This window comes from Filobasidium floriforme (genome assembly GCF_021052385.1).
Source record: "Filobasidium floriforme strain CBS 6241 chromosome Unknown HD553scaffold_14, whole genome shotgun sequence".
Taxonomy (NCBI): domain Eukaryota; kingdom Fungi; phylum Basidiomycota; class Tremellomycetes; order Filobasidiales; family Filobasidiaceae; genus Filobasidium; species Filobasidium floriforme.
Window position 1 is genome coordinate 602,541 of NW_025763635.1, and position 22,878 is coordinate 625,418.

The 22,878-nt window shown below is 50.8% G+C and overlaps 7 protein-coding genes across 7 annotated transcripts; 2 read left to right on the plus strand and 5 right to left on the minus strand.

Annotated features, from left to right (window-relative positions):
- Window positions 1-3,628: 3,628 nt before the first annotated feature.
- On the minus strand, window positions 3,629-4,585 carry HD553DRAFT_324757 (uncharacterized protein; the record flags this gene model as incomplete). The annotated part of the gene is made up of 4 exons (XM_046181523.1): window positions 3,629-3,854; window positions 3,920-4,249; window positions 4,314-4,476; window positions 4,543-4,585. 4 exons carry the CDS (start codon window positions 4,583-4,585, stop codon window positions 3,629-3,631), a joined length of 762 nt encoding a protein of 253 aa, XP_046035783.1.
- Window positions 4,586-8,113: 3,528 nt separating this feature from the next.
- On the minus strand, window positions 8,114-8,975 carry HD553DRAFT_357518 (uncharacterized protein; the record flags this gene model as incomplete). The annotated part of the gene is made up of 5 exons (XM_046183876.1): window positions 8,877-8,975; window positions 8,655-8,807; window positions 8,448-8,588; window positions 8,319-8,365; window positions 8,114-8,260 (listed from the first exon to the last, which is right to left on the minus strand). Exons 1-5 carry the CDS (start codon window positions 8,944-8,946, stop codon window positions 8,114-8,116), a joined length of 558 nt encoding a protein of 185 aa, XP_046035784.1. The 5' UTR covers window positions 8,947-8,975.
- A 393-nt stretch (window positions 8,976-9,368) lies between these two features.
- Window positions 9,369-11,207, minus strand: HD553DRAFT_357524 (uncharacterized protein; the record flags this gene model as incomplete). The annotated part of the gene is made up of 6 exons (XM_046183877.1): window positions 10,704-11,207; window positions 10,527-10,603; window positions 10,355-10,467; window positions 10,114-10,292; window positions 9,764-10,057; window positions 9,369-9,698 (listed from the first exon to the last, which is right to left on the minus strand). Exons 1-6 carry the CDS (start codon window positions 10,776-10,778, stop codon window positions 9,369-9,371), a joined length of 1,068 nt encoding a protein of 355 aa, XP_046035785.1. The 5' UTR covers window positions 10,779-11,207.
- Window positions 10,869-15,031, minus strand: HD553DRAFT_313459 (putative DNA unwinding-related protein). Its single transcript, XM_046180234.1, has 12 exons — window positions 14,572-15,031; window positions 14,304-14,510; window positions 13,890-14,238; window positions 13,399-13,815; window positions 13,162-13,321; window positions 12,951-13,092; window positions 12,356-12,890; window positions 12,131-12,292; window positions 11,717-12,053; window positions 11,628-11,658; window positions 11,297-11,562; window positions 10,869-11,227 (listed from the first exon to the last, which is right to left on the minus strand). The coding sequence occupies exons 1-12, from the start codon at window positions 14,898-14,900 to the stop codon at window positions 11,181-11,183; spliced, it is 2,982 nt and encodes a 993-aa protein (XP_046035786.1). The 5' UTR covers window positions 14,901-15,031; the 3' UTR covers window positions 10,869-11,180.
- A 245-nt stretch (window positions 15,032-15,276) lies between these two features.
- On the plus strand, window positions 15,277-17,551 carry HD553DRAFT_313460 (uncharacterized protein). The gene is made up of 6 exons (XM_046180235.1): window positions 15,277-15,470; window positions 15,535-15,707; window positions 15,779-15,874; window positions 15,945-16,286; window positions 16,353-16,745; window positions 16,821-17,551. The coding sequence occupies exons 1-6, from the start codon at window positions 15,359-15,361 to the stop codon at window positions 17,193-17,195; spliced, it is 1,491 nt and encodes a 496-aa protein (XP_046035787.1). The 5' UTR covers window positions 15,277-15,358; the 3' UTR covers window positions 17,196-17,551.
- Window positions 17,552-21,264, plus strand: HD553DRAFT_313462 (putative serine/threonine-protein kinase nrc-2). The gene is made up of 12 exons (XM_046180236.1): window positions 17,552-17,875; window positions 17,970-19,285; window positions 19,344-19,455; window positions 19,518-19,576; window positions 19,637-19,877; window positions 19,958-20,070; window positions 20,130-20,196; window positions 20,260-20,348; window positions 20,405-20,502; window positions 20,569-20,710; window positions 20,771-20,857; window positions 20,919-21,264. The coding sequence occupies exons 2-12, from the start codon at window positions 18,041-18,043 to the stop codon at window positions 21,057-21,059; spliced, it is 2,394 nt and encodes a 797-aa protein (XP_046035788.1). The 5' UTR covers window positions 17,552-17,875; window positions 17,970-18,040; the 3' UTR covers window positions 21,060-21,264.
- A 150-nt stretch (window positions 21,265-21,414) lies between these two features.
- Window positions 21,415-22,874, minus strand: HD553DRAFT_313464 (uncharacterized protein). The gene is made up of 6 exons (XM_046180237.1): window positions 22,578-22,874; window positions 22,391-22,522; window positions 22,193-22,322; window positions 22,021-22,132; window positions 21,897-21,943; window positions 21,415-21,814 (listed from the first exon to the last, which is right to left on the minus strand). The coding sequence occupies exons 1-6, from the start codon at window positions 22,812-22,814 to the stop codon at window positions 21,531-21,533; spliced, it is 942 nt and encodes a 313-aa protein (XP_046035789.1). The 5' UTR covers window positions 22,815-22,874; the 3' UTR covers window positions 21,415-21,530.
- Window positions 22,875-22,878: the final 4 nt, after the last annotated feature.

Consider the following 22,878-nt stretch of genomic DNA (forward strand, 5'->3'; position numbering starts at 1 on the left):
GCTGCAGACACATTGGTAGTGTTCCCAAAGGTGACATCCGCAGATGTCGCATGCTCAGATGTCGAAGTAAGAGTACTGGCTTTTTCAAGTGGAGGGTTAACTTCTCCAGCTTCCCAGTTGACGAAAGGCTTGTGTTTGTAAAGCCATGGGTATCCGAGTATAATCGGGAAGACCCCTAGATGGGTGACTTCGAAGGTTGTAGTTGCCAGTTTGAAGTTGGGTACCTTGATGGAGGTGGTGACGGTGTACTTGATGCTGCCATAAGAGGATATGGAGCCATCAATCATGTGGAGTTTTGAAGGGTGTCGCTTCTTGGTAAGCGGGAGTTGAAGGGATTTAGCGAAGCGATAATCCATGAAGCACTTTGAAGCGCCAGAGTCCAGTAGAGCAGCATATTCCATGCTGGGCTTGGTAGAGTTGGGTAGAGTGACGGGAAGACTGATGTGATTCCTTGCGTCTGAGGTAGAATCCGAAGTAGAAGATGAAGTAGAAGTAGAATCCGTTGAGTCCAGAGAGTCCTGAGAATCTTGCAAGTCCTGCCTAGCGTTTTGGCAACTCCGCGCTAGGCGGTGGCGTTCTGGGTACGGAGTGCCTGACCTTTTGACTGGTTGTCACGGGTAAGGATGGCACTGTTCCCAGCCGAAGAGTTGGGCTTTGCAAGTGGGCACTTGGCAACGGTGTGATCCTTGGAGCCACAGTAGAGGCAAAGGTCTTGATCCTTCCTCCTTTGATATTCCTCGGAGGTGAGTTTGCCTTTGCTGTTGATGGGCAAGGATGAAGTGGCTCGGTCATTCCTGGACGGGAATAATTGGCGAGTGTAGGTGGTAGAGGTAGTAGTACCGGTAGAAGGAGATGAGCGAGGGGTAAAGTTGCTGTTGTTGGAGTACGACTTGTTGCCTCCGAAAGAGCGAGTTGAAGTGGTGGTGGTACTGGTGAATTGAGTCCCAGACCCGCGTTCCAGAGAACGCTCGTAAAGTCTGTTGTCAATCCTAAGAGCGGTGTCCATCATTTCCTTGAGAGTGTGAGGTCGTCCAACCCTAGCAATCTCATCCTTGATTCCTTCTTTGAGTCCTCGGTAGAACTGGGCGGCCAAGGCGTGGTCGTCCCATTGAGTGAGAGTAGAGTTGCGTTGGAACTCTGAGATGTAAGAGGATGCCGATCCCTTTTGTCGGAGGGAAAAGATGTTCCTTTCGGCAGTTGCCTCTTCATCAGGGTCTCCAAAGGTGTCGCGGAGAGCCCTGCAGAACTTCTTGTAGCTAGTCATCATCTCTGGTTCCGGGTCCTTCTCCAGGTTGGGTTGGAACCAAAGGAAAGCGGTGTCCCTAAGGAAAGAGGCGGTATAGAGTACCTTGGACCTCTCTGTAGGGTACCGGTTGGGTTGAAGTTCGATCACCATGCTGACTTGAGTGAGGAAGGTAGTCAACTTGGTGCGGTGTCCATGGAAGTATTCCGGTGCGGCAATCTTGGGTTCCGAGGGGCGGACTGCAGGAGCAGCAGGAGCAGGGGAAAGCGATGCGGTCCTACGCAGTTGTTCCTCCATGCGTGCAATAGTCTCCTCCAGTTGGGTAATCCTGTCCCCTTGGGTAGGAGCGCGACTGCCTCCGGTGGTAGACATGGCGAAAAAGGTAAAAGGTGTGTTGTGTTGAAAGTGGGGTAGGCGAAATCCAAGAGAGCGTTGCCTAAGCACAAACTTGGAAGAAGAATTATGCTGTTACGGTCGGGCCTAGTGATAGCGAAAGGCTAGCCTAGGTGGAAAGCGTCAGTGGAAATTGTGCTAAGGCAGAGATACTCAACGGGAAGTGCTTGGTGCGCAATCTGCTTGCTGAACCGTGAAGGGCTTGACGAGAGCTCCAGTGTTGAGTAGTGAGAGGTGGCTAGTGGCGAGTATGTTAGGGATGTAACATATGATAATTCTTCTTGGGAAAGAAGAGAGAGAACATGAAAGGGAATGTACAATCAGGCTGGATTGGCCAGCTATATATACTATTTTGTAAAAGGAACGTGGCAGGGTTTGCCACCACGAAGAGGGTTTCGAGTTGTGTCCTGTTGCGTTGAGTTGCCTCACTGCAAGGCAGGAAAGGGAGAGGGCAAGTGCCCAGGTGTGTATCCTCAGTGGGGATACTCAACGAGTATCCACAATGTGGCATTACAACGAGGATTTACGTTGTGAATCCTCGACGAGAAGTCGCAATGGGGATATTCATTGTGACGACACAACGAGTTGACACGTCATGCGCGTGTGTGGAGGACCGGGTTTGGGTCGGTCCGTAACAGCCAGCCTGTCCAGGGAAGCCTCTGCCGGGAGTCACTCCCAGGCCTTACAGAAACAGATGATACAATAAAAAGCCAGATGTTACGGGATCACCACGTAAGCCGACTACCAACATGCGGGCTCGATCTACAGACATCAGCATACACCTAAGTCCGGCTCGACGAGGCGAATCCGATTCCCTCGGAGCAGATTCGGTCGCCCTTACCATTCACCGAAACAACAATACATCCCCGGTACATATCACACACAGGTACGAGGACCTCGAGGTACACGACAACTTTACTCAGGACCTCAACAACCTTACTCGACGTACCTAGGGACAAATGAGAACTCAAACTCGCCTCCTCTACCGAATCCGGTTGCTCTCGACAGGATTCGTCTGTTCGCCATCTCGTTCTTCCAGTTTCGCCATCTCTCGCCATTCTTTTCTCTTGGGTCTTTTCAGTGTTCGCCAGCCTTGTCTCCTTACTCGTCTTCATATAAATAGCTAGAGGAACTTGACCGAATTCGATAGAGGACGCTCTGTAATAGTAATAGGTCAAGTTCCGATATCACATTCAATACACGCCTATCTGACTTGTTACAACATCTTCAAGACGTGTTGCGGAGAGGTTACAACCCAAGGACGTCGCTAAGTATCTACGCTTCATCGTTTTACCTTAGACCGAATCCGGTACCTCACACCGAGTGATCACTTCCTTATCCATATATCTCTGGATTCGTATCCCTTATCCGAACCCGCTTCATCTAAGCGAACTTGCGACATTCTCCCGACTACCTGCGATCCACCTATAAGCACCCTACGCCTTACGACCTAGGACCTATCCCGATTAGCGACTTCCGCCATAACACCAGACCTATGATACGGAATAGCGGCTTTGGTGTGATAGAAAGATTGGCAGTGTGTATTTCCAGTCCTAGTGATAGAATCGAGGTGGTTGGCTCATATGTGATGTATATTTAACATGGCAGATATCGTTATCAGGGTCATTCCCAAGCCATGGCTGAGTGTTATGGGTCCATGAATGTAGGCAGGCAATCATCAATCAAGCAATTAAGGAACCCAGCCCTCTTAGGCATCATCTTTCGTCTCCAAATCTCCGTCTTCAACGCTCCCAGCTTCTTCTACGCAAATGGGCAGAGAGTCTTCATTGGAGATTGCACTGCCTGGTACGCCGGGTAGTCCCCCCCCTCTTCTTGTTGCTGGGGCGAATTTCCGGAAACATGTCCGAGTGGTGCTTGAGGATCTGTCCGAGCTGGGTGATGAGGTGAATTAGTTTGTCCCCTATGTGATGTGTGAAAGGCATAGCACTCCAGAGACCGATTGAACGATGTCAGTCAAAATAATTCTCTGACCTAGACCCAACCTCGCCATAAGCCCGTCGCCATTAGACACAGATACAATCCCACTGCAGGGATGTACTCATTCTTGCCACCCTCTTGAGATTGTTGATTGGCCGCCTTGAACATCTCTTCGAGGTAATTAGTTGCAATGTAAAAAGTGTCGATCTGAACAGAGAGACACATTGGGGAAGACGAAGCTGTATTTGACACCAGGTGGCATGGTCCTATGGGGATCAGACTGTCAGACCACGTGATGCCCAGTCAAATCCAAATCGCTGAGATGCATGCTCCGCCGTCACTCACAGTTGACTCCCTGCCACAAGGACGAGATGTTTGGCGAATTTCATCAGGTCATTGTAGCTATTGTAAAGTGTCCAGATCTTGTGACCGCAATGAACATTGAGTACGGTCAAGGTTCCTTCACTGTCCTTGCAGGGTCCCATGATGCTGCAAGCCGTAGTTGTCAACTGGAACAAGCCAAACTTGTCCCCCTGTCTGCAAGGCAGGAGCGGGTCGTCCTTGCCTTTGTACCGATCATCAAGCAACTTGGCTACGCCCTTGTGTTGGCGGTAGGCACCAGCCTTGTGAGCTTTGAACCCTTCCTGGAAAGCCAATTGATCAGTTTTAATGTATCTGAAAAGTTGCAGCGTTAGCTTACCCAGTTGTTGGGAACGGCTCGCAGTCATTGGTTGCTTACAACGGCTTATCCTTCATACCGGTATTGGCCAGCTCCAGACAGTTGTAACCAACCCCTCGCTTTTCCAGCTGTCCCAACATCGCCCTGGTAGGGATCTTGACAGGAGCCAGGGCTTTGTCAGCCGGGTTGGAATGCCAAAGGAATTCTGGTAGTAACCACATGTCTAGCAAAGCAGAGGCACCTCTCCATCAGCAAAATGGCATGTCGATCGTCAAGCTTGGAGACTCACCTTGTAACTCAAACTCCTTGCCGGCATCCCAATCTTGCGCCATCAAGAATTCTTCTAGCACGTACTTGAACTCTCAGGGCTCTTGAGATTCCACCAGTAACAAAGTCAAATCCCAAAGGTCCCTCAGAGGAGACAAGTCCCCATCTAACTTGCCCGTCTTGCGGTTGGGAGGAGGTGAGACGCCAAGATACTGGGTCAGACATGCAAACATGAAGTCAGGCAGGTCTAAAGTTATGAAGATTGGCATGCTCTGACATCATAGGTGATGCTCAAAGGTGCAATCACAAGCACAAAGGGTCAACATGTGACCAGGATCACATGTTGTGACTGGAGACACTCTTATGCGGTGAGAGACACTTATATGCAACTAGTGTCACATATTGGTGATGCCATTTGTGACTGAAGACGCAATATGCGCTCAGAGTTGAGATTGTGCAACTGCTCTAGTCACAAGTTCACTAGGGGACATGCTCATCAGAATAGCATATTGTAAGGCCCGGGAGCGACCCCCGATGGGGGCCCCCCTGGACAGGCTGACGGGACGCAGGAATGAGGCAAGGTACGGGTAGACATCTAAATGTAATAACGGATGTAGAGCTATTACAGAGGTACTAGTTCTACATCCAAATGACAACACCGAAAAGTACCCCCGGCGGGAGTCGCATACGGGAGTCGCGTACGGCGTGTCCGACGCGTCACGTGACCGCTATAACACATATATAGCAGGCCATTTGGGTGTAATACTCCTTTCCCCTCTCATGTACTACTTTACTTTTATGCAAGCAACATCAATCCATCTTCACAACAAGACAATATCAGCACTAGTAACACACCATTACTATTGCCTAGGTACATCAAGTAACCAACCTTGGTGGATCTAGTTGTTACTTCACAACACAAACATCCAAACTTGTGGCGCCACCAAACCTTCAATCTTGTTCAGCTACAGACCATCTATATCGTTTGACTTTGCCACTGTTTGGCCCTTCCCTGAGTAGTATATATAGCAGGTCATTTGGGTCTGATCTCTCCTTCCCCTCTCATGTGCTACTCACTTTTCTAAAAGCAACCAGATTTATAGTCATTTACGCAAGGATAGCATTGATTAACCCCTTCTGAGCCATATACTCACCAGCTTAGGCTGATATTTCAATAGGTTTTGGGCTCAGCAACTGCTCCTTGAACTACACATCAACTCAAACACCTAGTACTATGATCAAGAGATCAGAACTATACAGGAGTCGGAAAGAATATCTGATGGGGAGACAGATCAAGGGTTGATCTAGGAATAAGACAAAGCCTTGGGTCAGCATAGGTCCCAATTGAGGAAAGCCTTACGGTACCAGAGGACCTAAGCACAGGAAGCCTTGGGGTAACATAAAGCCTAAGCAGTGTCATACTTAGGATGACAGGGAACCCAGGCATCAACAGAAGTCTCAGGGAACTTCTGAGCAAGAGGCCTTGGTCTCATCAGGTCCCAAGGACAGGAGGAAACAAGACTTAGATTGACAGAGGTCCCAAGCAAGAAACTGTCAGCATGACACAGGACCTGAAGATAAGGGAAAGAATATTGGGTCGACAGGGTCCCCAATCAGAAGGAGTCACTTGGAACATCAACATCAGAGGAAAGTCATGGTCAAGATGACAGAAACCACCATCAGCATATCCAAATATAAAAGTCCTACACTCACAGAGATTGACAACTACTATGAGTGGAAGAGTGCTACCAAGGATGCTATCTTGGCAATGGGTGCACTGGAAGTCATCACTTTGAACAAGAAGGAGAAGCCAAAAGTACTGGCTTTAGAGGGAGTCAAATCTACCAGCACTGAGGTGACCACTCCAACTTCAGTAAAGGTCAGCCTATACCATAATACCTCCAACTTGTCAGCGAATATCAATCCTGGATGGACAAGAATCAAAGGGTCATAGAAGTGCGCAGGATAAGTCTATCTCATGGAACAATATGGAAATCAAGCAATACACCTGTGCAAAGGACATGTGGGACAAGCTTGTCCAGATCCATTAACTCAAAGCCAAGGGGTACCCAGCAGATATGCAGGAGGAATTGCATGGACTTGGTATCACAGAGGGAGATGATCCCATGAAGTTCATGGAGAGGTTCATTTTCTTTCTCCTCTCATGTACTACTTAGCTTTGATGCAAGCAACCAGATATATAGTCATTCACATTAGAGATGGTGACGATCATCACACTATCGAAACACAACATCTACCTCATCATTTTAGGTTGATATAATAACAAGTACTCCTGCATTATGCATGCATCTGTTTTGAGCATCGATTTAAGGAGTTAGTCAACCAGTCAGGTGCTCTGGACTGTAGCATGGGATGTGCTTACCTCTTCAAGCCTGTAATGACACCCAAGTGGATTTTGAACGGATGATCTGTTCTGGCGCAACTAGAAATGCATATCATGATGTTGTTTGTGACACTGACTAGTGCTGTGGACAAAGGAGGAGAACGGAACCTACTTCTTATCATCAACAGCGAGTTGATCTCCTGTTGTGCAATGTGGAGAAATATGAAAGGTGGGCAATCAAGTTTCTAATTTCAGATGGACAGGAGTTGAACCTGCATGGTCTCACACCCAAAGAAAGTGCCTTGGCATTAGGCTTCCACCTGTTTACTAGACTGTTGAATAGTCAGTGTACTAATGCCTTGCAGACAGGCAAACCATCAAATCCCAGTTACATGGAAGAGTCATTGGCAGTAATAAAGCTTTTAGAACAACAAAATACAGCAAATCACCATCTACACCGATGTGCAGGTGACAGAAGCTCAGATTGTTGAGCTCATGCACGGATTGATATTGACTTGTGCTACTTCCATGGAACAATCGATACAAAGAAGTTGACAATTGCTGTTGTCAAAGCAATACGTTTTGGTAGTAAATTGTGCGCTGTTGGTTACTTTTGCAATAGTAAGACAACTGCTACTGACTGATCGAGGTGTTTGCATTGGCTTAGCAAGAATATAGTCATTGCTGTGTCCTAGAAGACTTGGCATGCAGTATACAAACAGTGCAAGAACTGGGATGCATAGAAAATTTGCAACTAGATCTTTGAATAGGCAGTAAGGGTGCATTGGGATTTTATCCGCATCTGCTGAAAACCCAAGAGGGTTCGATGCCTTGTGTTGATGAAGTGTAATTATGTGTGCTACAGCTACTGCTGCTAGTAGGAAAGGAAGAACAAGTGTAGTGAGAAGAATTGGTTGAAGTGGCCTTTTTTACGCTGAACCCCCTCCCCACTCAAAAAGGCCAATCTGTCAGCTTGTATTATTACGGCCATACCCACAAGCAAAGGGAAATTTGGTCATGTGCTTGATCAATGGTATATATAGTATACCATATGCTAACAAACAACATCAACAAATCATGGGCCTTGGAGCAACCAGGCTGTTTATAACTCTGCTCAGCTCTTGACCAATTAAGGTACCAGCATAACAGATAGTATATCAGAATTAGGGACATGAGTTATCAACAAGGCGAAGTCTACATAGGCAGCCACTCGTACGTTCGATTCTTCAGATACAGCATACTAAAGAGACTAGATCCAGGCCATTACGACTGCGAGTCCCACAAAGCCTCTCAAGGTCATGCCTCCGGACAGCGGAAGAAGAGCGTCCCCTCCTCCGTTGTCTCGAGTCGACGGAGTTCCGTCAGTCGCTGCCGGGGTGGCACTTGTGGGGAAAGGCTATGAACTCGGAACAGATCAGCTGGAACGTCAAATGGCAAGCAGTCGCAGTATTCACGGTGTAGGGTCCAGGAATGGCGACGGTAGATGAAACGGTAGCCGAAGCTGTCGAGACAGACGCTATTAAAGGGCTTGGCTTATCAGCGAACTGGTCGATTGGCGGTCTCTGGATCTCGAGCCGACCCACCGGCCCCTTGCGCAATCTCAAAGGGTTGGCTCTCAGCGAATATCTCGTTGATATCTGTCGTATTGACGTAGCGGATCTGATATCCTCCTCCGTTCGCAAGTTGCGGTAGCAGCAAGGTCAAAGCCTGGAGGGAAGTGGGCACTAATACGTACAATTGCCGTCAGTTTCGAGCGCGAAAGGCTGTGTCAATCAATCTGAACCACCCACCCGTATCAGCCAATGTCGCATTGTTTCCATCAGGTTGCTGAACGATAATCCGAAAGGATGTTGGGTCATCCGGACCAGCCGACCACGTAGTCACGACTGTATTATTCTTGTACCAGATAGTGTTGGAGGCAGGAGTCAAAATGGAAATGACGGCTGCAATGATTGGTGGCAATGTTATCATCGGTCACTATCAGGATTTTGAGACAGACGCCTGTATCTTACCTTGAGCAGACCGCGCATACAAAGCCAGGCTCGCTAATGCCAAGTAGGTTACGAAATTCAGGCGGTGCATTGTGACGTAGTACGATTGATTGGTCGGCCAAGGTGTAAGCAGATCAGACCAGACTGCTCTTGATCACGAGACAATTGTAGTAGTAGTGTACCTGTACCGAACCGGCGTCAACAACATCAACAAGCCAAGTATCGACACGGCCCCGGGGATTGTGGCGAGTTTTGATTCCGTAAGCCTCTGGGCGACGCGCATCATAAGGGCTGAAACTGCTCGTCAGGGTGTCAGATGTGTACAAGCTTGGTCTTTCGTTTTTCTAACTAGAGAGATCGACAGTGTGTTCGAGTCAAACACCGTCCGACTCGAAATGCATGTCTGCTCAGAGGACTAGCTCGAGAGTATCTGCAAAGGGAGCGTTGCGTTAATCCGCGTACATCGGGAGATGTCCAACTTCTGATAAAGTGACTGACCAGAATCGCTCTTGCCTAGTTGCTGTCTCCCTCGGCCTTGGCCTCGACGTTTTCTTCAACTGCCTGCCTTTCGTTGGCAACCTTGACGACAATCTCCCGGTCGTCAATCTTGTATCCCTGAAGCTTCTCCAGTGCGAGTTTCTGTTGATCCTGGTTGTTGGTTTCCACGAATCCGAAACCCTTCGACCGAGGAGCCGGAGCCGTAGCGGCCTCATCGCCGCCCTTCTTGCGGAATCCGGGTTTGGTGATAACCTTGGCCGACTTGATGCCGATACTGAGGCTCTTGAAGACCTCTGCCAATTGCTCATCACCGACCGAGAAAGGGAGATTGGCCACGAAGACCAACTGAGTGACGGCGTGTACTTCAGTAAGACAAAGGGGCTCGCCGGTCTTTGAGACAAGATACTCACGGTATCGGAGGGCTGTCCCGTAGTGGTAACTCGAGGTTGTCGGGTTCGTTTGTTGCCAACGTTCACGGTTTGCTGGTTCTGCGTCTGCTGCTGAGCATTGTTTTCGTCATCGATCCTTGCAGACTCTGCAGGACCATCGGTGGGTGCCTCGCCTTCTGCCTTGTTGGCCTTAGATTTGGGCTTTCGGTTCCTTTTGGCTTTGCTCTTCTTCGGAGCGTCTTCTTCTGCTTGAACTTGTCCGTCAACTTGCTCGACATCATCGTTGTCATCGGCAGGAAGACGTCGAGCGGAACGCTGAAACAGAACGCGTATCAGTCAGATGGTCGGTGCATACGTGCGAGATGACCGACCTTTTTCCTTTGGTTCCTCTTCTTCTTGTTACCATCGGCGGCCTCACCGCTTCCAGACGCCTCGATCACGACACCTTCCTCGTCCTTCTGTACCTGCTTGGATTCATCGACCTTGCGACCTCGAGGCTTATCGGAGCGGGCCTTGGCAATTGCGACGGAAATCTCTCTTTCCTGAAGCACTGTACATCCTCATGGCTATGTCAGATTCCAGGCAAGACGATGCTCCGCTCTGAACTCTTACGCTTCTTGTCCAGTTTCTGCACGGCTTCTTCTGCTTCGGTAGCAGAGCTCCATACTGCGAAAGCATAACCAGCGGCACGGCCATTGCTTCGGGTGGCAAGCTCCAACGACTCGCTATGAAGAGAAAATCAGTCGCGAACACCGATGCGGCGCAAAGTGTCTTGGTGACCTACAGTTTCCCGCCGGCACCGCTAACAAATTCTCTCACTTGTTCTTCGGTCGCGGTATAAGCCAAGTTACCAATGAAGACCTAAGAAATCGCACAGAGATGAGAGATCAAATACCGTCACGGGTAAGAGCAGGTAGTCAAGGAAGAGAGAAGTCGATCAAGTCTTTGTATGTACACATACCTTGCGACCAACCTTGTCGTCCCCTTGAGGCTGAGTAGTGGTTTGAGGCGTTGTGGTGGCGGTTTGTACAGACATGGTGATCAATGGATGTAACTGGGGTATAGGGTATGTCGATTCAGAGCACTGTACGAATTGGGGATCGGTTTACTGTGATTCAACCTTTCGAGGTGGCATATTATTGATCGTGATTCATCATCGTCGGGAATGAGACCAACACTTCGATCGCCTCCAGCGAGACTAGGGGAGGGTGTCATCGCGTCACGCTCCAAGGATCATGAAGAAAAGCATCCGCACCGAACTCGCACACGACCGAGGCAGAATGGATCTGACCGATTGCAGGAATTACAGGTTATCGTCCTGACCTCTGAGACGCAGAGTACAACGAAATTATCGAAGAGGGGACGCGGACTACACGATCGGGAGAGGGTAATCCTTCTCGAGTGGAAGGCTGGCAGGTCTGCTCCAGGCTGAACCCGGTCAAAAAGTGTTAGAAGAGGAGAGATTCGATGGATCGATCTCGGGATCTGCGCATAAGTATCACGTGTCAGACTTGGGGATTCGCGAGGGGAACCGGGCAAAGTCCCTGTACTTACGGACGACATAGTGAACTTGAGCGTGGTCTGTGGATGAAGCATCCATTGTCTCGTCGCCGATGCTGTCTCCAACAGCTCCGCGCAATTCCATAAGGTATTTGTCCTTGACGAGCCTGGTCAGAGCTTTGCCGATGATTTCCCGCTCGTCATCCAGGTCGGCGACGCTTGTCAACTCGTGCTCTTTCTGCTCGAGGTACCATTCCACCAATTCTTCTCGATCTACGCCTTGGCTGGTGGTTCGTTCCACGTCGCTCAAGTGAAGAACACTGCGTGCCGAGGCAGATGTCAGCGCCGAAGCGTTGACGAAAAGGCGAGCAGGATTCTGACTTACCATAAATTCATGATGTCCATGTACTTGTTGTCTATAAAAGGCTATTCAGCCTTCTTCTTCTCAAGATCATACCTGCAGACACTACTTACAAGTGATTCGGAGTTTCCTGCGAGTCGGTGGCAAACTGTCATGGGGTACTTCACTGCGGGTAGGGCCGGAGTTGCTGACCCCGCCCTCGGAACCCGCTGGTGCCGAGCTAGAGGCTCCATTCAACAGACTTGAGGCGTTGTATGTGGCTTCTGCCGCTTCGGCAGCGGCGATATCTGCCATGTCGACGTCGGCCTCGGTGACGACTCCCTCGGGCCCTTCTTCAGGCGCGGGCAGGACGTCATCCGTATCGTCCTCAAAGTCAATGTCGTCTTGCTCGACGTGAATAATAGACTGTCGTAGCAAGGCGTATGCTTCACGAACCATACTTGGCGTGATCTATGAACATAATGTAGGGCAGACCATTGGTATTTAGGTAAGCGCGAAAGACGAGTGATAGGGAGTTATCGACTCACGTCGTTCTGGCAATTCGCCCGAGCAATAGCTTCGCTGAGTCGAATCATGCTCTCGAGCTGTCGCACAGTGATTCGGTACGAGTTTTGGCCCGGTCCACCGCCATCATCCTGTCGCAAGGACCGATATTTGTCGACAAGAACGGCTGAAGCAGCTGATGTAAGCTGTTTGATAGAGCTAGCAGTGAGCATCTGCACCGTTATCAGTTTGGGTAACAATCAACTTGCCTTCGGTTTGAAGGTCCGAGCGTATCGGATATACCTCTGTAGAGCTTCGGTACTAAACTCTGGGGTGATCGCATCGTCACGGAATCTATGCACGTTGACAATGTGCTGGGCGATATTCAAGTCGACGTTTTCGTTGCACTCGTCGAGCACAACGAAGAACAGGTCGAACCTGGACATGATGGGCGCACTCATCGCCACGTTCGCCCTCAAGCTCATCTTGCGGTTGTATCGACCTCCTACGGGATTGGCTGCTGCAAGGATAGACGTGCGAGCGTTCAAAGTCGCCTGAATTCCGGCCTTGGCTATTGATATCGTCTGTTGCTCCATCGCTTCGTGAATGGCGACCTGGTCGCCAATATCCATCTTGTCGAATTCGTCAATGGCACAGATACCGTTGTCGGCAAGCATCAATGCGCCAGCTTCGATGGTGAACTCTCCACTTTCTTCGTCCTTAACTACAGCTGCTGTCAGACCTGCCGCAGACGATGCTTTGCCAGAAGTGTAGACCGCGCGTGGCACAAGGCCGCACACGTATCTGGAAGTAGAGCGCATCGATACACATGCGCGGACTCGATTTGCGACAGATTGTGCTCACTTCAAGAATTGAGATTTGCTTGTGCTGGGGTCGCCAACGATGCAAACGTTGATATCTCCTCGTAAGTTGATACCCTCGGAAGTTTGCTTGTGCACACCACCCATGAGTTGAAGCAGGATACCCTTCTTGACGATTTCATGACCTATATAGACCGCGGATTAGTTCTTTCAAGTAGGGGGGAGTCTGTGGGTCGAGCCAATGCAGTACTAACCATAAACGGTAGGCGCAATACTCGATACGAGACGTTGATAGATGTGATCGGCGTTGACCATGTTCTTCAATTCGTCGACCTCTTGCTGTGTGAGCGAGTTCAAGAAGCCATCCTGATCTTCTTCTCCGTTCTCGAGATCACCTCTAGGCCCGCTTGCACCCTTTTTGATAGGATGATCAGGATAGTTCCATCAATGCTGCCAAGGCGTTTATATATCTGATTGCCTGACCAACTTACGCGTGCATCTGCTTGTTGGACCATACATCCAAGGAAGGCAGTCTTATACATTAAGTCTCGAACTCCCAATGACTTAAGTCCTGTTACTCCCTGGTTGGCGACACCGCCTACGTCCCGACCGGAACGCCCTCCTTGATTTTGCCTCATCATTTCGGCTGTGACTCCAGGCAAACCCAATTGACTGACATCGGGCACCACGATGAAAGCCCCCACAAAGACACACTTGTCGCCTGCTTTGGCTTTTTCGACGATTTCAGACCTCAGTATCACGTCGAGTGATCGCGGCATCGATCCTGTTGGGATTTCGTTGGCGTTCTCTTGAATCCGCACTTTTTGCCAATCGGAGAATTTCGACTGCTCTATAAGCAATTGCCAAGAGACCCGATTAGAACAGGTTGCGTTCGGGCACAGGTTTGGCTGTGTGTCGAAAGGCGTGAATGAGCAAACCAAGTAGACGACACGAGGCAAACCCGTCCAGATATGACGCTCACCTCGGTGAACTTGAACTGCTGCTCTACGTCGCTGATGATAGTCTTGCACTCTTCACAGCGGAAGGTACCGGCGACAAGCTCCGGTCGCACTTCACTGGTTCGAGTAACGGTCCCACTAATGCTCATGAGTTGGCCGATCTTATCCATTTTGAGGTCGCGGATGGAATTGACCAAGGGCATGTTGTAGAAAGCGATGTTGAAGTCACGTGTGATGAGGGCGGGGTTCGAGCTGGATCCTGCAGCACTGCGGGTGGCCGCGGTGGCATTTGCGGATGTGGACACATAGAGATATGTAGGTGCATATCGTCTGACCAGGGCTTGGACGGCTCTTCGTAAGTATGGCAAGAACCTGGCAATTTGTCGAGCGTTCAGTCTCTGTGAGCAGGCTTAAGCAGGGTCCCGCCATTTACGAACCGGTAGTATTGGCTGCGAATGGCTCTTGCGAGTACTTCCTCCCTCTCCAGAAGATGAAGCATATCGACGTAGAGCGTGGTGAGCTCGTAGTCCTTCATAGCCTTGATCTGCTCAACATAATAACGAGACTCTTCGTGGTTGGTGTTCGAAGCGGGCACAGAACCCGGTGTAGGAGTCGGGTTGGCAAGACTGATAGTCTCGGTGAAACTGTCCCAGGTTGCGGATGTATCAGTGTGAGAGACTTCCGAATCATCGAGTAATTACTGACCTCTCGAGGAAACTCGCAAATCGCTCCATGACCTTTTCGCCTGTTGTATCCTTGACTCGCGGCACATTGTCGAGATCTTCTCGAAGTCTCCTTCGTCCACCTCGCCTCGCCGTGCCTTCTTCTTCCGCCTCGTCATCCCGGGGTGCAGTGATCCTGACACCAGGAATGATTCCGGAAGAGAGGTTCCCGGTCTGATTGCTCGTAAAGCCGAGAGGATCCAAGATCGGTAGGTTGATCCCTCGTCCTATAGGTAGCGAGTTGCCCTCGTCGTCGGCGGGAGAGGTCGCATTGGGTACCGACGAAGGCGGTAAGGGGAATGGTGAGGACATGTGGATTGGTTGCACGAGGGTGTGTGATGCCAGCGAGCAGCGAACCAGTGGCAAGAGATTGAAAGGTTTAGCAAGTTTTTAGTTTCTAGAGATTCGGGTGTCTCCTGGTAAGCTGGTAATTCTGGTAAACATTTGATCGTTTGTTGACGAAGAGAGAAGAGGTGGGGGATCCCACACTCTGCATGCTCTGCACTCCTGACACGCGCCGATTTCATTAAGGACGCGTTCGACGCGCCGTTACGATTGACCATCCGCGGTGTGGCGGTGTGATTCCGGAAGCAAGCGGGCGGGGAGGGGCCAGCGACGATGATGATGATGAATCGGGGACCCAGCCGGATTGCCCACGTCGAAAGCGTGGTTGGACTAACTATTACCAGATCACAGCACATAGCGAGATAGAAGCACACACCTTGCAGCCCCATTGATCCAGATAATCATTGTTCTCTTGAATATCAAGCATGTCAAGCGCCTCGGGAATCCGTGTTTCACCGGACGTGGTCGAAGCATGGAGCAAGGCGTGCAAGCCGGAGGTCGCCGACGTCAGGGCTCTCGTGCTCCATATCGAGAAAGGTATGTATCATGCGATGATGCAGCGCACGATTGCTAGCTAAACCTTCAACGCAACAATCGTTAGACGCCTTCGTACTCAACAACACAATTCCGGTCACAAAGTCATTCAAGGAGGACATCTCAACTTTGCCGAAGGATGCCAAGACTTGCGCGACCTATGTCTACCGGACGGACGACAAGGCCGGATCCAGCGGGTGGCATTGGGTTCTCATCACCTTTGTACCGGATCAAGCTGCAGTTAGTCGATGGATGGGCGTCATATAGCCCTGCCATGTCAGCGGTCTGATTTCCTACTCACGAACTTGCAGGTTAGAGCCAAAATGCTGCACGCTTCTAGTAAAGGAGGTCTGCTAAAGTCGCTGGGGGAAGGTCGCTTCAAACAGAACATGTTTTTCACTTCTCAGGTTCGTCGAGTCAGAATGATATCGCGACAAGAACAGCTCGACTAACCATGGATATTCTCATGTGGGCTAGGACGACTTGACTCCCTCTGCGTTCGCGGCCCACCTGGACCACATGAACGCTCCGGCTCCCCTAAGTAAGACAGAACAGGCACTTGCGCAAATCAAGATATCCGAAGCGGAAGAGGCTTCTGCGCGAGTCGCTCGTCTCTTTGGAGGAGAAGGTTCTTCACAAGACCGGCCGACTTCCCCTGGATTTGGTGTTTGGAGCGGCAAACTCAACCCCGCAGGAGGTCGATCGGAAGCTCAGGCTCCAACTGGGCCTGCCAAGGGCAATCTCAAATGGGGCCAAGGAGTCGAGGAGGCTCTTCGCAAACTAAAAGCCGGTCACGCTGAGGGCCTGGGTGTTTTCCTTGTGAGTACATGCGATTGATGGTCCTTGTTACGACGGCGTATCTCATATACTGATCCCTTGCAATAGCATGTCGACCCCAAAACCGAATCTGTGGTGCTTGCCACCTCGGAATCGGAGCAGCCCGTCAAGGTTGGCCCGAGCGCACTGGTCAAGAAGCTTTCTACGAAAGAGCCTTGCTATACCTTTTACTCGTGGCCAAACGCAACCTCAGGCCCGACCGAACAAACATCACTCGACGCGTCTGGCGAGGCCCCCAAAGCTTCGTCAGAGCCGAGTGCGAACGATGCCGAGCCCAAGGTCGTGGTCTCGGAACCCGAGTCATCTCAGACGAGCAAGATTGCTTGCATTTACACCTGCCCATCCGCCAGTCCGGTGCGGTACCGTATGCTTTACAGCTCCAGCCTCCGCGGGTTGATCAGGGACGCAGTCGACATCGTTCAACTGACGGTGGATCAAAAGGTATGCATTCGGCGCTCCGGGGCGAAGGCCGAGCCCGAAAACTGATCCCTTGTATTTATTTGCCTCTGGAAACAGCTGGAAACGTCTGACGTCGATGATATCACCGAGTCTTATCTCAAAGCCGAACTCTTTCCCTCGTCGTCTCGATCCGGGGCTGCTTCAGGTTTCAGGATGCCTACGAAAGCGGCGTCGACCGACAACTCGAAGTCCCCTTCGCTTCGACAACCCATCAGAGCCGCTACGGCAATCTCGCAATCTAGATCGGCAGATGCGTCGCCGCTCGTCAGCCCTTCCTCCGCTTCGCAACTCCCCTCGCCCGGCGAGCCAGAACGATCAAACAGCGGCGGAGGCTTGCCCGAGTCTGCTTTCTCCATGTTTGGCCCCCGTGTACAGGTGGGCAGTCCAGGAGGCGGAGGTTTCGCTCGACCCCGACCTGCTGGAAGGCGTTGATATTTCGCTTGATGATCCCCCTATAACGTACAGCGATCCTGCCTCCTTTTCTGGTCTCTTGGTGGCGGCAGCTTGCCTTTTCATGATCGACCGGCTCATTGTATTCTCGCAAACGGCGAATGTGGTTCTTTTGGGTTACCATGGCCATCGTCAAATGGATCATTGCATTCCGTGTGGTCAGAAAGCTTCCGAGACGAGATGTGGGAGGTCCCGGGCAAACCGCTTTGCATCCGCATGGAGCCGCTGCAGCAGCGCACCCGGGGAGCGAGAGAGTGGGCAGCAGCAGCAGGACCCCTCCATGATGGATCTATGGAAGGGGGATGCGATGAAATGGGACATGGGGGTGTGATTGAGGATGGAGATTGAATAGATGACAGAGCAATTTACCTCACTTGCGGCAAAACCCCAGTCGTATATGAGCCATTAACATCGTATCTCCACGGCGACCAGAACAGAAACCTAGGACAATCCTAAAACGTGCAACACAGACGACTCGAGCTCGTGGACTACGAGCATCACCGGCAAAGTGACGCTATCATCTAGTCGAGCTGGAGATCGAGAAAGTCGATAGAGATTAGAATCTTTCAACAGCCCGGCAGCAGCGGTGGCTCGTCAGAATTTGGGTTCACAATTGTCCATAGCTTATCGTAGGTTGGGCCAACGTCCAGATCAGGATCAAGGTACGCTGGCGACTCGTGTTTACCTTGCATTCGCGAGAACCTGCACGAGTGAATCGGAACTGACATGCGCATTGAAAATGACATCAAATGATAGCCGAGCTCTCGCTTCAGTCTAGAGCATGATCAAAACGATCGTGTGATCTCTCAGGCCGGCTTCTTGACAACATGGCAATTCCTACCGAGCACACCGGCACCATTCGGAATCTTCAGGTGAACCCAGAGGTGGACTCTGCCTTCAACTTGCCAACGGAAAAATCGGGAGGTCATCAGAGGTGGAGAAAGATATTCAAACGGGCAGTTAGTGGAGGACCCCAAACGACGATATCCACTAACGGTCTATTGGCCCCATCGAGTCGCGGTTCTCCGCAACTTACTACCCCGACCGAGGAACGACGGTTTGTAAACGGGACCGGCCGGAACAACGGAAACGTATCCTCAACAGACACCCATATCGGTAATTTGTCTCTCTCCACTGCCAGTCTAGGAGATACAGCAGGGGACGGCTCGGCGTCCTCCGTACACCTCCCTCTCACGCCGAATCAAGCAGCGGCCTCGAGAGAGTACCCATTAGAAGGACCGTATTCTACCTCGACTGAGCGATCTTCCGGATCGTCAGGTGTACCACTCGGCTCGCCACTGCCACAAACGGCTAAAAGTCGCTACTTTGCTTTTGCACCCTCATCGAGCGGTGGGCACTCAGAATCAGTTAATAACTCTCGCACGAAAGGCGAGAAGAAGGACAAATACCGCACGCTGGGAAGAAAGGCTGGGGGCTCCGCAAAGGACAGCGCACCGTTCTACTCGGTCTCCTCCAATCACAGTGCCAGCCGGAACCAGACAATACCAGTCGCAACGGACGCCGACACTGAAAAGTCCAGCAGTGCGACTCAGCGATTCATTCGTAGGGTCGCTTCGGCACCAAACGCGAAGGGCTTATTCTCAGCCGGTTCCATGTTCAACAAAAACGCGGGCGAGCCGCCTTTGCCGTCCAAAATGACCGGGCTGGGCTTGCCGGTTCCAGCCTCTCCTACGGTGCGAGAGGAATCATCTTCGCAAGCATTGGGGCTTTCCAACGTGAATATTGCCATCACACAATCCGGCTCAGATTCACCGTCCTCGATCATGGCCACCTCTCCTAGCGGGACGAGTGGTACCTACCCAGCTAGGCACCCTATACCAAGGCTGCTGAGCGGCTCTTCCAACTTGACACCAGGTGCTTCGACGTCATCTCTGGTATCAACGTCCACTGGAGCTTATAGTATCGCCCAGTCTGGAGCTCGTGAGCATCGCGCCCAGTCCGTGGGCACATCAGGCAGATCGGCTGTCTCTCCCGGCATGGCGCGATTGGGTGCAGGGCCTGGACCGGGATTTAGGCGCACTTACAGCTCGAATTCTATCAAGAGCAAGACCGTAAGCCTTCTCGATCTCGATGATATGAACAGCTTGCAAATTGACAAGCGTCCTGCAGGTCGAAGTCGGGCCTAGCTCGTTCCAAAAGGTCCGTTTGCTCGGAAAGGGAGACGTCGGTAAGGTCTATCTCGTCAGAGAGAAGAAATCAGAGAAACTTTTCGCCATGAAAGGTAGGGCAAGGTACCAGTCTACATTCACACTGTTTATATACTGACGATTGTTGTCCGAACAGTTCTTTCAAAGAAAGAGATGGTCAAGCGAAATAAGATTAAGCGAGCTCTAGCGGAACAGGTAGGTTTCGCGAGACGGAATGCAGATCGATGCAGCTAAACCTGGCGCCTTGTTCTTCAGGAAATCCTCGCCACATCGAACCATCCCTTTATTGTCACCATGTTTCACTCGTTTCAGTCGGACGACTACCTTTATTTCGTGCTCGATTACTGCATGGGGGGTGAATTCTTCCGGGCCCTACAGACGCGGCCAGGGAAATGCTTGTCGGAAGAGCACGCGCGCTTTTATGCCGCCGAAGTCGTAGCGGCATTGGAATACCTGCATTTGATGGGCTACATATATCGAGACCTCAAACCAGAAAGTCAGTCTCACCCAGACAACGTCTCGTGGTCTCGGAGCTGATCGACGCTATCGCACGATTCCCCTTTCCTTTCGAAAAAGACATTTTACTGCATCAATCGGGCCATATTATGCTGTCTGATTTCGACCTCTCAAAATCCGGCTCCGAACCTGGAGGAGCTCCGGCTGGTATGAAGCAAAGCGCTCAGAACGGCGTAAGTACTAGATGTTGGCTATTTCTGCCGGCGACCGAAGCTAATTAGGGAGGTTGCAGGTGTTGATGGTGGATACGAGGTCTTGTATCGCGGACTTCCGTACGAATTCATTCGTCGGGACAGAAGGTGTGTCGAGTTGGCCATTGATCTCGCTTGAACCTGCGCCGATGTGTCAATCACCCTCGGCAGAATATATCGCACCGGAAGTTATCAAAGGCAATGGCCACACATCGGCGGTGGATTGGTGGACTCTAGGGATTCTCATTTATGAGATGATTGTACGTCAAGACCGCTCGGACTCGTGCCTGTCTGCGTACTAATGTGATGAAAATAGTTTGCCACCACTCCCTTCAAAGGCGTAAACCGTGTGGCAACATTCGCCAATGTGCTTAAACATGACGTGACCTTCCCGGCGTCACCGAATGTCACCAGGCAAGTACCAAGGGGTTTCGTGTACTTGCTTCGTCGGCGAGCTGACATTTGTCTGGGTGCCGGCAGCCTGTGCAAGTCGGCCATACGTAAACTATTGATCAAGGACGAGCACAAAAGACTAGGTAGTAACGCTGGAGCCTCCGAGATCAAATTGCACAAGTGGTTTGCCCCGATCAATTGGGGTTTGCTGCGAAACGAGAAGCCGCCGGTCAGTAACAGATTGGATTACCGATCGGATCGAAATCTAATCCTTCGAGCAATTCTGCAGATCGTTCCCGCTGAAAGCAACGGCGTGGATGCAATCAACTTCCGCACGATGCGCGATAGCAAAAGTCTCGATTTCGATACGCATGGAGTCAGTCTTTCCCCCGTTAGCTGATTGAGCGTCCAGCTGACCTACCCTGTGCCCTGGTCAGGACATAATATACGCCCAAGCTGGGAATATCGCAGGGCCACAGACACCGGGAATCTCAACACCGAAAGAGCTCGTGAGCGAGCTCAAAGAAGAGAACCCCTTTGTCGATTTCCATTCTGTCACTCGTCTTTTCGAAGACTGATGCGAACGGACGCTGTTCAAGAATCAGGCTATCAGGGGTTTGTATTGTCGATGCCGACAAGCTCTGCTTTCATCACCTCGATTCCGTCTGCGAGCGCAAGCCGGAATTGTGACAGTAAATCGTTAGGCTGGCACTCCTTTCCTGCTTGTACACTTACACCTCTTTGTATTTCACCGTATATCATCATTTTCCAATCCCCAAGTGATACGCTAGTTCAATGTGCCCGGTATGTGTTATACGAAGACCAGATCTGCCGTGAGAAACCATCTCACCGCCGATTCGCCAAAGGACGGAAGATAGTGGCATAGTCGGAGAGATTGAGCCTTGACTATGAGAGTGCAAGGGGACATTCTTGGAGCATGCTCTGTTGTAAGGCGTTTTGCAGGTTCAACTACATCAATTACTTTAGGATTTATCTGTAATTACAACTTGGGTGTGGACAAGCGATCACCTGGGGATATATACATGGCCTCAATTGGTCTTGCCGGCCGACGGAATATCCGTGAGCTCGACCTCCGATTTATCGACCGTGGCTTTCTTTCTGTCGATGATTTCCAGCTCTTTTCCTATCAGCTCGACAAGATGACCCTCGTCATTGGCAACACGGATGCCTGCCTCTTCCCAGAGTTTTTCATCACCGTCACCGAGTATAGCGAAGACTTTCTTGATGTATTCGTTTTCTGGTGCGGCCTGGACATAACGCTTGTAGACCGCTAAAGTTTCGGTATCGGCGTTCTTTGCCAAGATGCAAATCGCTAGCGGCGTTGTTCAAATTAGCGAAGAGACCAACGTCAGTCAATCTGATCGCTCTTGTGCAATCAAACAATCATATCTCACCTTCGGCTTTGCTCGAATCGCTCAACATCCATTGCAAGAGTTCCCAGCTATGCAGTGAGATCCGTACGATAACGCCGGTTCAGCGATATGCTAGCGGTTTGTGCTTCGTCTGAGCGCGACGTACCTATATGTCCCTCCCTCGCGACTGGCCAGTTCGAATATTGCAGCGTGTCCCATTCCATCCTTGGCCGTCGTTCTGATGATTGTAGACGCGTCCGCTTCTACCGCGATAATACCTAAGGGATCGGTAAGTGAGTAAGATTCGGTGCTGAGCTAATGTGAGGGTTACCACTTACCTAGTCGCCCCGGGATGTAATCTTCGGTCTCATTCACAGCTGATCTGATACCGGCGGACGGGATCACAAACGTTCGACAACCGGGGCCGACAAGCCTCGACATGGATTGAGCTGTCAAGACGCTTGCGACCTATGTTCCAGCATATACATATGTCTTAGCGATTCAGACCAAGCTAGCCGCAAAGGACTGCAGCTCACTTTCTTGTTTCCTTCAGCAGTTAATTTACCGGCAACCAGAATCACGGGGACTTTGAGGTCGATACACGTAGTGATGACATCCAAAGCTTCGTCACCGTCCACCTCGATTTGGCAAACGTACGGGAGTTTTTCCTACAGAGTTTATGAGATCAGCATACTGCCCGCCAAACACGATAACTGGACTTGCCTCGATAAGCTCTTTAGCTGCCGATGTATCGGTCCCAATCCGTAGAGTCTTGACGCCCTCTCCCATGTTCAACAATTTCAGAGTCGAAGTGAATCGATTGGAAGAGTGGTCGCCGTAATAACGGCTCAAAGATCGATATCTCGGGTTTCCACACATGCTGATTGAAGGTCGCAATGAGCTGTGATTAGCGTGCCGGAGCGACCCCGCGAGGGATTCAACAAGGGAGATGCTCCGCATGGCTATTGTATGAGAGCTGGATTTTCCGCTACTGCTGTCTGTGATTTACTACGTTCAGAAGTGA